Source organism: Phodopus roborovskii, unplaced genomic scaffold (genome assembly GCF_943737965.1).
Source record: "Phodopus roborovskii unplaced genomic scaffold, PHOROB, whole genome shotgun sequence".
In the NCBI taxonomy this organism is placed as follows: domain Eukaryota; kingdom Metazoa; phylum Chordata; class Mammalia; order Rodentia; family Cricetidae; genus Phodopus; species Phodopus roborovskii.
In genome coordinates, this window is record NW_026126511.1 from 1,600,133 (window position 1) to 1,615,744 (window position 15,612).

Consider the following 15,612-nt stretch of genomic DNA (forward strand, 5'->3'; position numbering starts at 1 on the left):
GCAAAGGTAGGTGGGTCTCTTCGCGTTTAACACTGGTCTGGTCTACAGATTGAGTTCCAAGACAGCCAAGACTACACAGGGAAACTCAATAAATATACAAACATGCATACATGCATACATACATACACAGCCAGCTTAATGCTAACAATCTAAAATAACATTATAAGAGAAACTCATTGGTAAAAATGAAAATGCTTTGCCTTTTTGCAAATCTTTTTAACATTTGGCTTCATAGAAGACACCTGGATTTTCTCATTTGGCTTCTGCATTAGCTCTGTTGTAATAAGAGACCTGTAGACACCAGAAAAGCTTGCTACCCAATCCTGAAGAGGATGAGGGGGAAACTTCTACCAAAAAAGTTTTCACTGCAGGATCCAGCAGGACCACAAAGGCCCCCAAGGGACCTAAGACACGCTGGGAACAACACATTTGGTTTTTTCCTTCACAGCACTCATTATGGTATCTATCTCTAATGCACTATTAGCATCAATACTGCAAAAGAACTCACAACACAGACTCTGGCCCAGTCTCTTATCGCTGTCATGCATAGATAGTGTCAGCAGTTGACACAATCAGTGCCACCTCCAGGACAGGGCAAATCCCCAGAAGTTTTGTGGCTGACCCAGTTCTCCCCATCTTGTCTAAAAAAAAAAAAAAAAAAAAAAAAAAAAAAAATTCCACGGCATGTACCAAGAATGCAGCATCCACAACAGCGCAGGCTTTGTCTGTGCATCCCCTGATAGGGAATGTCCTGTAGCACTTCAGCCCAGGAAAGCAACTGGAACCCTGGATATGCAACCAGAAGAGAAAGTTTGGGGGGCGGGGTGGAGGGGAGCGTGTTAGCTTCACGGGGAAGTGAGGGTTGTGCCAGCCAAACTCAACTGGATCCTCTTTCTAAGCCATGGGGGCCAGGCCTATACTTCTATTTACCCTGCCGTCCCTGTGAGCGCTGAACGTAAATCGTCTAGTGTGTCCTACATGTGTTCTCACTGCGTTCACTCTCCACAAGAGCGAGCACCTGGCAGGTCCAGGAAGCTGCACAGGTCTGACAGACCTGAGACCCAGCAGCACGGTGGGTGGGTCCCTCTCAGGGGCTGGCGCTAATGCATTCTGTCTTCCTGCTCTCTACCCATTCCCACCAGAGCGAAATAAGGGCCTCTTTGCAATTTTGTTACCCACTGAAGCATTCCAGATACATTCTTAACCTTTTATGGGCAAATTCAAGTCATTTCAACTGTTTGGTTCCTGGAAAATTCTCTCTCTCTCTCTCTCTCTCTCTCTCTCTCTCTCTCTCTCTCTGGCGTACCATCAGTTTTTCTAGTATATCAGTTTTTCTCAGCTGCCTCGAGTGTTGACAGTTATTATATGAGACCAAAGGATTAATAAGAATATGGCAATACGAAAAAATAAGGACTACACTTCTCAATGACTCAAAATCCAATATTTTTGTTTGTGGTGGCTATCTGGCCCTGGAGATTATGGTGATTTTCTTTGTTCTAATCCAAGCACACATTTTAACAATACGGCACGGAGAAGTCTCTCAGCAGAAGCAGTTGGCTGGGGAAGGGGGTGTTGTAAACCACACAGGTTTTAATGGGATACTGGGATTCAGCCCTTACTGCTTTAAATTAAACCCTGGGATTTTGCCATTGCTTTTTGTTGTTGCTTGCTTAGGCTTTTGAGACACTGTCTCGTGACCTATGTATATAGCCCAGGCTAGCCTTGAACTCTCAGCAGAAGCCTGCCTGCTTCAGCCTCCTGAGTGCTAGAATTCCAAGCATGCACCACTATGCCCAGCTGCATATAGCGTTTTAAACAACCTGGGGGAGGGGGTGTTCTAAGAGCTGACTTCATAATACAGGACAATTTCCTCTTGCATGTCTCCTCCCTCTGTAATGATAATAATGTTCAGTCAGTAATGACACACCTCCAGCTGAAAGAGCTAAGGCTTTAGACAGCATATCCTGTGTGAGTTAATTTGGTTTCCGTTCACTAGCAATTAAAAAAAAAAAAAAATGACAAAGTACTGTACTCTTTCTCTGTCCCTGAACATATGAAGGATGAAGGTAAGTGAAACTTACATCTTTAACAACGGGGGAACATATCAAAGACAATGACTAGAACGACCTGGCACTGGATGGAAGGGAGTATTTATTAACGTCCCCAAGCCCAAAATGAGTTACTGCTGAATCTCCCATCTCCTGTGCCAGTCTGGCAGCCCACAGCAGAAGACGTGGAAGCACGCTGTGGTTCCTTTTATAATTTTTCTTAAATGGAAAACTTCAGACATAATCAAAACTAGACTTTACAGTATAATGGATCCCTGGGGGATCAATCGCCCAGCTTCAGCAATTATTTTTAAACTAATTTTTAGTTTGTATTTCAGCAGTACTAAAACCAACTGAGCCTTCCAAGCATTATGTCGTCGTCAGTTAATTCCAAACACTGAGGCCATCTACGCTTCACTGACGCAATGTGCTACCTTTCTCATAATGGCTGCGGGGATACAACCAATCCTGCTTTCACACTCAACATAACTTCTCTAAACTGTGGCGTTCTTATCAGCAGTGACACGTAAGAGCTGTCATTAATTAGTCAAAACAATTCCTTATAAATAAAACATTGTTTAGCCTACAACAACGTGTTCTCATTTCTCTTAACATCTACAAACAACTGACCAGGGTGTAAGGAACTGGAAAGAGAAGCTGGGAGCATGCAGGCTGTACAGTCGCACCACAGGAATGCTGGGCAGACAGACACACAGACAAGCACACCCTCTCCCTGACACACACCAGCATACCAAGCACTGTCTCCAGCCGGCACCTCTGGAACTAATAATATTCTTAGATAGAGTCCACTCAAAAACAAAGGCCCAGTGTCATCTCATTATTTCTGCTTCTTTTGCAAGTTTCAGACAGCATGCACTTAAAGCTTAATTTTAGAATGAACGTAGGGCTGGCCAGGGAGAATCACCAGCCACATGGAAAAGCGATAATTAATGTTACTTCATTGAATGCACTTGAAATCTTCAACTTACTACATTCACTTGCAAACCTTTCCTGCTGAATTCTAGGCTTAGGGGTTACACACAAACACGTCAATTAAAAATCAATTTTAATAGAAAAAAAAGAGTTACTATGAGACAGTATCTAGAGCAACACAACAATATGAAAACATGAAATATTACTCAAGATGGCCTTTCTACACTGACTTCCAGAATTTCAAATCTTAACTCAGCAACTTCTCTTGTCAGAGATAGGGAGCTCAGCAAGGACAACTGAACACCCTGGTGTGATAGATTAAAAAACATCTTCACCTTTAGCTATCGATGAGGAACAACAAAAAAAATCTGCACATAAGGGTTGAGGCAAATAAGTCAGAAATGCTAATCAGAGAAAAGATGACATACACGCTCAAATGAGATGATTTTATTTGACTCTTCTAGCCAAAGGCAAGAGTTTTAAACAAACTAAGGAAAATTAAATTGAATTAGTTTTATAATTGAAACATGCCCCATTTTCTATGTGGTCCACAGTATTTGTTCCTAGATTATTTCATAAAGTTTAGCATGAGAGTCAGAAACCATGTCACTATATTTTAAGATTTAATGTAAATATCAACATACTGCACCCACCTCTTACTTTAGCCCAGAGTAGAATGGCACAATAACAAAACCCCTAAGCTCACCATGACTTACATAGTAAGAACGTTTTTATCACACACAAGAGAAGCATGCCATGAATACACCTGGCCCACAGCCTGCTTTCAGTCAGTCATTGGCAAATGGAGACTTTTGATCTTTTGTGATATTTTGTTTATGATATAACAAACAAAGCCTGCCTGAAGATCAGAGTGCAAAGCTAGCCACAGACATAGAGGCCAGGCAGGCAGTGGTGGCCACACCTTTAAATCCCAGCACTCAGGAGACAGAGGCAGATGGAGCTCTGTGAGTTCAAGGCCACCCTGGGCTCCAAGAGAGTGAATCGGTCTAAAGGAGAAAGAGCTCACACCTTAGATCCCAGCACTTGGGATGACACGCCTTTAACACAAGCACTAGGGAGGTGGAGACAGGAGTGATGTGGCTGGGTGGAGGGAGGAATGTAAGGTGGGGGGGAGCACTTTGAATCCTGAGGTTTGGTGGGGAGCAATGCAGACTGAGGTAATTAGAGAGGCAGTGCAGTCAAGTGCAGACTAAGGCTTGGTGGAGCGCCCCTTGGGTCTGAGCGTTGGTAGAGGTGAGAATTCTCTCTCTAGTGGCTGGCTGCTTTGCTTCTCTGATCTTCAGCTTTAACTCCAATATCTGTCTCTGGGTTTTTATTACTAATACCAACTATTACTCATGCTACAATAAATAGTTTAAAATAATACAGTCTTTAAAGAGAGAGTAAAGTAAGAAAAAAGAAAAAAGGAGGGGGGCCCCAGACTGACAGCTGGGAATCCAGCATTGGACCAACTCAGACCACCTGGACGTGGGTCTCAGTTAGAAGGCCTGGGCAGTCTAAGGGACCTCGGACAGTGGAACCAGGATGTGTCCCTGGTGCACAAAAGGACTTCAGGAGCCCATTCCCCATTAAGGGACACTCCCTTAGCCTAGAGACAGAGGGCCTAGGCCCTACCCCAAATGACTTGATGGGATGGGGGTGTCAATGGGGGGCATGGGAGGATGGGAGGGAGAAGGAACTGGGATCGATATGTAATAAGAAAAAAATTATTAAATAATTTTTAAAAAAAGAAAAAAGAAAAGAAAAAAAGGCCACAAAGGTTGGGAAAAACACAGGGCATCTGGACCTGATGCTTTGTTGACTTTGAAATTTTTGAATGCTAATAAACAAAAAGCAATAGCTACTGAGAGACATTGGATTGTTGACACTGTTAAATTAAACCAACTTACCTGTTTTAAGAGTGTCTTATCTTCAGAATGGAAGTCAGAAAATGTGCTGCATTGAGGGAGACAGAGGTGCCTTTGTTTGCACAGTAAATAAAAGGCTATGGTTGCCTTCAGCATTAATGAAGATTAGCTTTGATTGGGGTAACCTCCTGGAAATCTAAGCCACAGACGCAGAGAAAAGAAGCCAAGAAAGATTTCAGGACAGGTGATGTATATACTGATTTCTCCACATGAGAACAACTCTGAAACTAAGACATGACAAATCTCATTGGCTATAGAATCCTCATGACTCATTATTACATGTCATCCCTTCATATGACATGGAGGGTTGGCTGTACAGTCCAAGTAGATTTATAAAGTTAACAAATGCCTTTTACCTACTCAAACATAGAATAAAAATCTTTTTCAGCTGACTTGTACACCTCACATTCCATACTTGTGTTAACACATACACACTACCTTTAAAAGTTTGTGTGTTTACAAAAAAAAAAAAAAAAAAAAAAAAAAAAAGAACCAGACATGGATGAAAACGAGTAAGCCAAGTCATCTAGCCTCAAAATGCCTCTGTTACAGTGTCCACAAAGTTCTACATCCAGAACCTGCTAGCCGAGATGGTCCAGCCTCACATTCTACTGCAAACAAGATTTCAGGTAAGCTCTACACTGCAACATCACACAGAGAATAAACAAAAAGATAATACAGCCAGCTCTCCCAGGACTAGACCATTATCTCAATTGTCTCAGGGTCCTCCGGAGATGCCATCGCCCACAGACAACAGGAAGCAGTCTAGAGGAGATGACGCCCACATCCCTAAGAGGCGGGATGGCTGGTCTTTGATTGTTCAATGGATTATGAATGTTTATCATCATTTGGGGGGGGGGGGTTTGCAAGTAGTTGTTGGTCATGGCCAGAGAGAAAACTAAGCAAAGGAGATTAGATTCAGGGATCTCATTCTGAAAAGAAAGAAGGAGATATAAAAGTGATAGGGTAAAAGGGTAGATTATTACATCTACTTTTAAAGTAAAAACAAAACAAAACAAAAATAAAAAAAAAGCAACTGCCAGCCTTAAATATTTTGCATATGGGTTTATGTATATTGATACAAATCTAAGGTTATTTCTGGTAGAACATACTGTATATGTGTTTCTGCAGCTCATTTAAAAAATGTAAAGTTCTAGTCCTTGAAAGCCATTTAGGATGATTAAGAAACACAGGTTAATAGTTAGTCATCTCTAACAATCAAATTCGCAGTCATGTTAGGTATGTTTTAAAGGCCAAACGGGGACATTTTAGATAGGTGGTCTTCAAACACTTCAGAGACCTACAGAATACGGTGTTTAAGATGTTTTAATAACATAAGGCTTTTCGTGACAGTGAGATATGTCTGCTCCTGGCAGCACCAATCTACTTCAAAAGAAGGATGATGAGCATCGAATATCCTCCATACAGAGCTTGTTTTAACTGTGGCAAGAAACTGTCCTTGACTTGATTAGTGGCAGTATGCTGTCCAGATTAGACAAGGAGAATATAAAAGGAGGCCACTGACAAACTTCATCAAGACAAGATGGGGCAGTCCTTCAAAATTCCTGCTTCACAGAAAAGTCTGTTAGATATTCTAGGCCTGTGGGCTGAGGATGGATGCTCAAAAGTTGCAGAAGAACCTCGGGTGACTGTCCAGGCAGTAAAATGTCTCTGTGGTTCCTATAGTTTTGAAAGTCGTTTGCTCTGTACTTCCTGTTTACTCAAGTAATATTTTATCCTTCTTGGGTCTCTGATGGGGATTTAAGAGTAAATAGTTACACAGTTTTCCTTGCTACCAAATTCAGAAAGAAAATAATAATAATAATAATAATAATAATAATAATAATAATAATAATAGGTAAAGTTTATAAGGTTGAGAACCATAAAGGCTTAAGTTATTTATCTAAGATGTTTTTTGGTCTGAAAACTTATTTTTAAGGTGGCAATACAAGTTGTGATAGAAAATGGCTTAGGTATAAAACACTGGACTAACCAAGATAGGATAGATAATAGAACAATTTCTCCTAATTTGCCAAATGCAAATAGACTGGACATTGTGGATGTAATTCTTACCTGATCATTGTTCTTATTGTATATAGTTTTTCTGTGTTCGAGTTAAAACCCTTCTCTTTTTATTTAAACAAAAAGGGGGACGTTTGTACACCGTGTGAAATTGTGTTGCTGTCCTTAGTATAATAGAAAGCTGGACAGTCAACATCTAGACAGGAGGTGTAGGTGGGGCTTCTGGGCAGAGAGGCAGAGGAGGAGGAACCCAGGTGCACAGGGTTCACCAGATTCTGAAGAAGTGGGAGGAACACAAGCCAAGAGGCAGAATGTGCATTAATAGAGATGGGTTAATTTAAGTTATAAGGACTAGTCGGAAAAAGCCTAAGCTAAGGCTAAGCTTTCGTAATCAAGTCTCCAGGTCATTATTTGTGGGCTGGCAGTCAAAGAAAGTCCAACAAGAATGCCTGCTATGCTTGGTGCAAGCCTAATAAACCCTTTCCTCCCCAATTCGCTTTTTGATCACGGTGTTTCAACACAGCAACAGAAACCCTAACTAAGACAAATTACTAAATACATGAATGACCACACTGGCCATATCATTTAACTTTCCTCAGTATCAAGCATTCATCTATGCCTGGAGTTGCCAACATCTAAATAGAGTACATGGCATGTATTTTAGGGCTTGTCAAGCCACTCACCTCTGTTTTTTCCAGGACAAAGGCAGCCATAGACATACACATAAACAAATGGGTGTGAGTGTTTGAATAAAACTTTATTTATAAAAAGCAGGATGTATCTGTCCCCCAAGCAACACTTTTCCAACACTTTTTCTATGTGAGACTACACTATGTGAGAACATTCTAGACTGTAGCTTTGCAATCTCAATAACTGTTCCAACTTAAATTTAGAGAGTTTTGAGTTTCATCTAGGAATTGAAAACTACACTTACAAAGAATGCCCCAAAGAACAAAATGCAAGTTACAAAGTGGGGGAAAAAGTCTAGCAGATTAGAATTAGATAGTTCAGTATTTGACATAATTGACCAAATCACCACAAAAGTTTTAACACTAACGAAAATCATATTTTAGTTACTAAAACCTTAGGTTTCAGTGTCATCTTGAATATAATTACATTTACATCTAAAAAATTAGTTTGATACAAACATAGGTTCGCTTGTCTAATGAGGATGATCCTATGAGGGTAACACTCAGACCATTTCAAAGTTTTCCAGGCTCGTGGTATAACAACAAACAGCTGAAACAAGTCAACGAACAACCTGACCTATTTGCCTAAAGATGTATTTTTTAATTATGTCTATGCATGTGTGTCTGCATAGAGTATGTATATAACGACTGCAATTGTCCACAGAAGCCAGTACAGGAAGTCACGTTCTGCAGGACGAGAGTTACCAGAGGTTATAACCCACCCAATGTGGATGCTCGTAACCCAATTTGGGTCTTCTGCAACAGCAGTGTAAATATTCTCTTAACCACCAAACATTCTCTCTGAAATTTTTCATTTTAAAATTCAAAGATCAAATAATGCAACAAATTGATCAGAATGGTGGCTTTAATTTTTGTGTCTGGGTTTTGTTTTACAAGACAGGGTATCCCTGTGTATCCCTGGCTGTCCTAGAACTCACTCTGTAGACCAGGCTGGCCTTGAACTCACAGAGATCCACCTGCCTCTGCCTCCCAAGTGCTGGGATTAGAGGTGCGTGCCACCATGCCTGATTGTTTTCCATTCTTACAATTCTCATCAAGGCCTGGATTACAGAATAAAAATTTTCACTTTTAACAATTATCAAAACTAGAAATCTATAGCTCTAGTAAATCAGCTAGAAATCTATTCATTCAGGAGTACCTGAATTCAGTTCTTGCCTCTAGGCTGCTTTCTGGATTAAGGCAAATAAATTCCAGCTTGTTACAGACTTACCAAGCACCTTGCAAACTCTTTGTTTTCTGACAGGAATCCATAACCCGGGTGCACCTTAGAAAGGAAAAGAAAAGGTTCTTTTAACTTTGCCATATTTTCAATCTGCCTAAGCCACAAGGGGATTCACTGTCCCAGTGTGCTGAAGGTGACTTCCTCACTGACCAGTTCTGTGGCGCACTTTTCTGAGTAGAGAATCAAATCCCTCCTTTGTTCTATCGCCAGGCAGGCCACAGTGGCATCTATGTCCTGCCAGCTGCATTTGTCTACTCTAGCCAACAGAAACACACTGGTCAACAAGTTTAGAGAACCTCACCAAGGCTAGTGGGTCAAAGAGTTGTGACCTACAAACTTGTGGCAAAATAGACAAAAACTTCGAGAACAGCTGTTCTTAGAGATAAAGGCCGTACTTGCCAGGCGTGGTAGCACAAGCCTAATAGCAGTAGCACTCGGGAAGCAGAGACCAGCCGATCTCTGGAATTTGAGCCCAGCCTGGTCTACATGATGAGTTCCAGGACAGCCAGAGCTATGCAGAGAAACCCTGTCTGAATGAATGAATGAATGAATGAGCCCAAGCTCTAAGCCACACAGTAGATCTTATTCATGACAGCAGAAGGTGTTCTAATGATCACCAGAAGCTCTGTCAAACTGCACTCAAATGGAGGTTTGGCTTGACTTTTACTTTATACTATTATTATTATTATTATTATTATTATTATTATTATTATTATTATTTTTGTCTGTTCTTTCTGTCCTCACTCCAAATCTGGCCATTCACTATTCACACTTTGCTATCTTCCCCACAAAGCAAAGTGTACACTCTAACCTGTGTCCTAGTAAGATAATTTTTCACTCTATTTCACAGCCAACCCTAAACCGCGCCGACATCAGTCGGCATTGGAGCAATTTGTAGTAAAATACTCCTGCTAAAAGGAAAGTCAGATTCCTGAAGGAGTCAGTCGGAACCCAAACAACCACAAATCTGATGCCTGAATCCAAACCAAGTGGCGTGAACACGGTATAGAATAATCTAAACACTGCACAATAGGAAAAGACCTTCACCCCACCATTTCATTTGAATAGGAAATGCCATGGAGACTGCATTCTGACAAGTGGCATTACACGTTTTGCTCCTGTTAAACAATCACATAGCATAGGGCTTGTTTGTTTGTTTGTTTGTTTTTTAAGCATTTCTTTCTTATGTTTTTGGTTATGAGCCTAGCCTTTAATGGCTGAGCCATCTCTCCAGCCCTTAAGCATTTCTTCCTAAAAAAAAAAAAAAAAAAAAAAAAAAAAAGAAAAAAGAAAAGAAAAAAAAAAAAAAAAAAAGAATAGCAGAGCAGTAAGTAAGAGAGACCATCCAGGCTGGTGCCAGGGGCTGGCTGTTTTCACCCAACTGTTCCGATAACTCTGCTTTTAATAGTAAATGTATAGCTAGTTCTCTGGTTACAAACAAAAAAATCAAAAATTACTACACCTGATGTCAGAAGCTAGTTTTTGCCTTGGCTTCCACTCCACCCAACACAAATTAGGGGTGGAGAAAGGATTTACCGGTGTAAGCTGTTAGCGTTTTGTTGACACTAACGAACTTGAGATGATTACCAAATACAGTTTCCATTTCTAGCAGCACGAATGAATGTGAACAATTTTTAAACGATTAAATTGAAATTAAAACAGTCTCCCCAGAACCTGCATGGAACACACACAAGTTTGCGGCTTTGTTTTTTTTTTTTTTTTTTTTTTTGTTTGTTTGTTTTTGTTTTTTGTTTTTTTTTTTTTTTCCGATCTTAATGCTCTTATTACACAGAAAGGGTTAATACTCCAAACTAATTGGGATTTCTTTCTCCCTGGCAAATGCAGAGCTGAGCTGAAGCCGCTCCCTGGTGTGAGAGCTGAACCCAGCAGCCACCTGCAGCATCGGGCTACCGCAACCGACACTGCCAGATGCTACAAAGCCTTTGATTTCCAGGAGCGAATCGGCCACATTTAACTCATGTGACACAAACTACCTGCAGCAGCCTTTCCAATCACTCTTTCTGTGTTTTCTAATACAAACTCCGGCTCTCCGTTCACTGCATATGAAACAGCTGCAGAAGATAGGTTCATTCAGACTCACAGCTTGGGCCCTGGTTTTCTTAATGGCTTCCATGATGGCATCCATGTTGAGGTAGCTTTTACTGGTGGGGGCTGGGCCAACACAGACAGCCTCGTCCGCCATTTTCACGTGAACCTAAAGAGGCAAATCGCTGCATTAGCAGATGCTCTGTAAAAAGAATTGCAACCGCCTGTAAGCAGATGCAAGACTTCAAGTATGATTGTTTCACAGTTACCCACAGGACTAAATTTCTTTTCAAATATATGCTAAGAAACAACAACACAACAAAAAGGCTCAGTCAGGGTCTGTATTACCCATGAACTCATTACGCATACCTCTCCCACTGTCTAACCAAATAATTTTGATAATACACCTGTATCCCCTCTTCGGTTCATCCATGCATAAATCTGATATCAAAAACCACCTCACTACATGGAACCAGACTAGCCTGGTATTTTAATAACAGGCACATTCATGCCCGGCTCTGAGCAAGCTCCCCAGGAAGTCGGATAATTAGGGTGACTGAATGCAGGGATACAGTGAGCATCCCTGCACAGCGTCAGGTCGGCACCACGCTCAAATTAAAGCCCAGAACTAAAGAGTTCAATATCATAACACATGAACCAGAAAATTCTGAGAAACATTTAAATACTCTCACATTCGAGCCTTGTCCATTTTACATTTAGTCTTTAAAAAAAAAATTGATGTGTGTAGTAATCGCTCAATCCATACAAATTCAGGCATGTGCTTTCCTTTTGTTTTTTTTTTTTTTTTTAAGACAACTCGCTCTATACAGTATTTTAGTCTATGTGTTTTTGCTTAAAAACAAGGCTAGGTAGGTAATCGGTAGTGAAAGAGGAACTGTTTAATTCCAAAAGGAATTCATTCTTCTTGAAATTATCATAGTATGTTTTTGAACTGGCGTCTTCTAATAATTTTACAGCTTAAGAAACTCACAATCAGATTACAATTATTTTGAAAGCCAGATACATAAGACTCAATATAAACAAACACCTGAACAGTTATGATCCATTTCTGGGGATGGGGGTGGGGGAATCTAAAGTAGAAAACATTTCAGTGCCTCTAAGTCATAATCTTTACCTCTAAACTAATTTTTAAAAACTACTTTATGAAATGAAAGCTGAAAACTTACCAAGTTGCCTTTTATAAGAACATCAGAATTCTTTTTATTAATTCAATAAAAAATTTTTTGCAATTAAGTAAAAAGGTCATTGCATAGTAAAAGGCAAATGGTAACCCACTCAAGGGGGTTACAGGTCAATATGTTAATACGAATCTATACACCCCTTCAAAATGGCACAAACTGCAAGGAAAAGAAGCCTTGCTAGAAAGGGGCCTTTGAATATCCTTCTATTTGAAGGAGGCTCTCTCCCTTTACTTATCTTGGCCTGGCTCATGCTCAGCTCTGTGTTTCTCTGCTGCTCTGGGGTCGTTTCAGATCCTGCTATTAACAACGTTGGTACTGTGATGGCTGTGTGTTTTATTTGTTTTCGGTGAAGAAAACAAACTTAATGATCCTTTCGAAAGATCGTGTCAGCCAGTGAGCGCAGCTGCTAACGCTAAACGCGCACGTACTTTATATGACGTACATCTCTCCTGATGTGTAGAGTCTTCCCTGGACACTTCACATTTGGATGCCCCTCCATTAACCCAAACTCTCACAAATGCTGGCACCGAACCACATGCAGCCTGAGAACCTCACTTTAACATCTTTACCACCTACGCTATTAGGGCATGTGTATCCTTCCACACAAGAGAAAGACTGCATCTTAAGTTATTTTTAACATCTTGTAACGAACATGCTGTTATGTATGTGCTAAAGGTTCAAGACGGGGACTCATCTAATAACCTCCATTATTAAATAGTTAAAAACTATTGTCTTTGAAGGAAAATGGAAAAAACATCACAACGGTAAGTCATTGTCTTTGAGGTCAAGGTTTATCTGTACCCAAAGGACACCTTAGTTCTCAGCCCGAGCAATGGGTTTAGCAAGTGACATGCATGTGGTGGAAAATAAATTAAAAGATGCACATGTGCCTAAATTGTCTATAATAAACACGCACAAAGAAGGGAAAGGGGGGGCTTTGATGGTACTGTGACTCCTTGACTCACGTTGCCTTCAAACTCCCATGATGCTGCATATATAACTTTCCTGTTGTCCTTTAGCTACCATGGTAGGCATGCTTTTCCTGCGCGTTTTCACAAACTCCTTGTCAACATGCCAAGGGCAAGCTCTGAGTCTAACATGTTGCTGCTGACGACGACTCACGTTGTTCTAATAAACACTCCAATTACATTATGCATGCAGGTCAAAACTGCAATGCACTTGACAGACAAGGGCTGCACACATACTTTCTAAAGGGGATCACTTCTGTTTCTCAGAAAGAAATTTCACTACAGAGGGATGGGCTACATGCATCCCAACAAACCTACAGTCTAACGCACTGTCAGATAGATGGGCAAAGTCATCTGAAAAGACAAACGTCTAGTATCCCCTTCCATCTTATTTATCAGAGACAGTAACAAAGTGATCTAGAAAGGCCAGACTTTAAAAAACTTTTGAAACTGAAGCCAGGCGTGGTGGTACATCCCAGCACATAAGAGGCAGAGAAAGGCAGATATCTCTAAGTTTGAGGCCAGCCTGATCTACAGTGTGAGTTCCCCAGATACATAGACCTTGTTTCAAAAGAACTTTTGAAACTTTGTTTGAGCCAGGTGTGGTGGCATGCACCTTTAATTCCAGAACCAGGAGGCAGAGGCAGGTGGGTCTCTGGAGTTTGAGGCCAGCATGGTCTACAAAGCAAGTTCCAGGACAGCTAGGGCTACAGAGAAACCCTGGAGAGAGAGGGGGAAGGGGGAAGGGGAAGAGGAGGGGGATGGGTGGAGGAAGGGAAGAAGGGGAGGAAGGAAAATCCATTTGAATATTGTTGTTACTGTACTCAGTGTGGGAGGTGCTCCCCTTGGTTCAAATGTAGAAGCCCCTATACCATTTTGAAGAGACTTTGCTTACCAAAGCTTTTATGTTTCATAGACTTAACTGGAAGCAAATTAATACAGTAAGATTTGCTATGGTGCATGCAAAAAGGCCAACATGTCGGTGATAAGACATATCCAGAAAACCAAGTACTTTTCAAAAGAGAATGCTGGTTTATATTTAAGCACATACTGTTTTCTATTTTTAATTTTTTAAAAATTTTTTGTAAGAGAGTTGCTTGGATCAGCCTATTATTTCCTAAGTAGTGAGTTTATAGGTTCAAGGGTGTTATCTTTAAACAATAAGCCTGAAAGAGAATTGTTTTCACTTTGTCTTTTTGAAAATGAAGCTATGTTTGTCTAGCATGCTTGAGGCCTCAGGTTTAGTCCCCTGTAACACACACACACACACACACACACACACACACACACACACACCTAATTACTTAAATGTGTGGGTATAGATAAGTTAGGACTGGTGCCTAAATTTTCAAAACTTTGACTTATTTAAAAAAAAAAATCCATTACAACCAAGGAGATACACTGAAAGTATTACAATTGCCCCTTTGTTTATCAAGAGAACTGTCCTGGGCCAGGTAGTATCTTTAAGTGTGGTGGTCTGAATGGCAGTCATCAATACCTTTAAACTAGTCCAGGTGTGTTGTGCGTTCACTAGCAACTTTTGGTTCTGAAAGAACTGGAGCCAAGTTGGCATGTACGCTCACATGTTTGTCAGTGTGTGCATGTTTGGGTGGGTGCGTGTTGATGTCACAAGTCTACAATCACCGTCCACCTTCTATACATGGAGGCAGGGTCTTTCACTTGAACCTAGAGTACTGGGATTAGACACACACACCCCAGACATTTATGTGGGTAACCAAATGAGACATCCCCGCCCCCCAGTACCTAACAGGGGGAGTTACGGGAGCCTTTGGACTTGACAAGCCAGATCTCCCTTGATCTTGGAGACAGACTTAATACGGTAATGAAAACAGAAGGTAATCTTCCTGGGCTGAAAGCAAATGTGAAGTGAGACAATGAAGACTAGTCTTCCACAGAGATGCTTCATGGTCTGTCAGGATTATTGGCTCAGAACACCTTCTGGATGCACACTGATAGACACCTTCTGGATGCACACTGATAGAACTCTTCAGAGAGCCCATCTCTCCCCAGAGAAATGCCTTACAAACGGGGGTTCACAGACCTCTGTTAAACAATAACAGACAGATATGAGGCCATGAAGATACTCAACAGCCAAGAGAGAGAACCCATACAACCCATCAACACTCAAGAAAGTTCTGGGAGCGGATGACAGTGATTTTCAGTGTTTAATGCTACAGAATCGGACAGTTCAAAAATGAGCGAAATGTTAAACTGCTTGTTCTAGATCATTTACGGTAATAAAGCCTACACACACACACACACACACACACACACACAGCAACTCTATAGCTCTGTGACAATGACAAGACTATTACTGACCAGAGGAGATGTGTCACATGGTAAAAAGTAAGACACCAGCTAAGAAATACAGTGTTCCAGAGAGAAGCTAAGGGATGAAGAAAGAGCCTAAAAGATCAGCCACAGTCTTCACAGTCACGAATCTGCACAAGCTGACACAGTTCTAACAAAATGTGGGTAGTCACCAAACGTCACGGCATCCCAAAGCCCTTGG

General features: G+C 41.0%; 1 protein-coding gene across 2 annotated transcripts in view; it reads right to left on the minus strand.

Moving 5' to 3' along the window:
- Positions 1–15,612, minus strand: part of Pcca (propionyl-CoA carboxylase subunit alpha) — a 281,942-nt gene that overhangs the window by 225,855 nt on the left and 40,475 nt on the right. Inside the window, exons 5-6 of one of the 2 annotated variants that reach the window (XM_051195192.1) lie at positions 10,965–11,078; positions 8,852–8,905 (exon numbers count right to left, since the gene is read on the minus strand). The exons of the other annotated variant lie outside the window; for it this stretch is intronic. Coding sequence (XP_051051149.1) covers positions 8,852–8,905; positions 10,965–11,078 — 168 coding nt within the window. The remainder of the gene's footprint in view (positions 1–8,851; positions 8,906–10,964; positions 11,079–15,612) is intronic. 2 annotated transcript variants of the gene reach the window in all.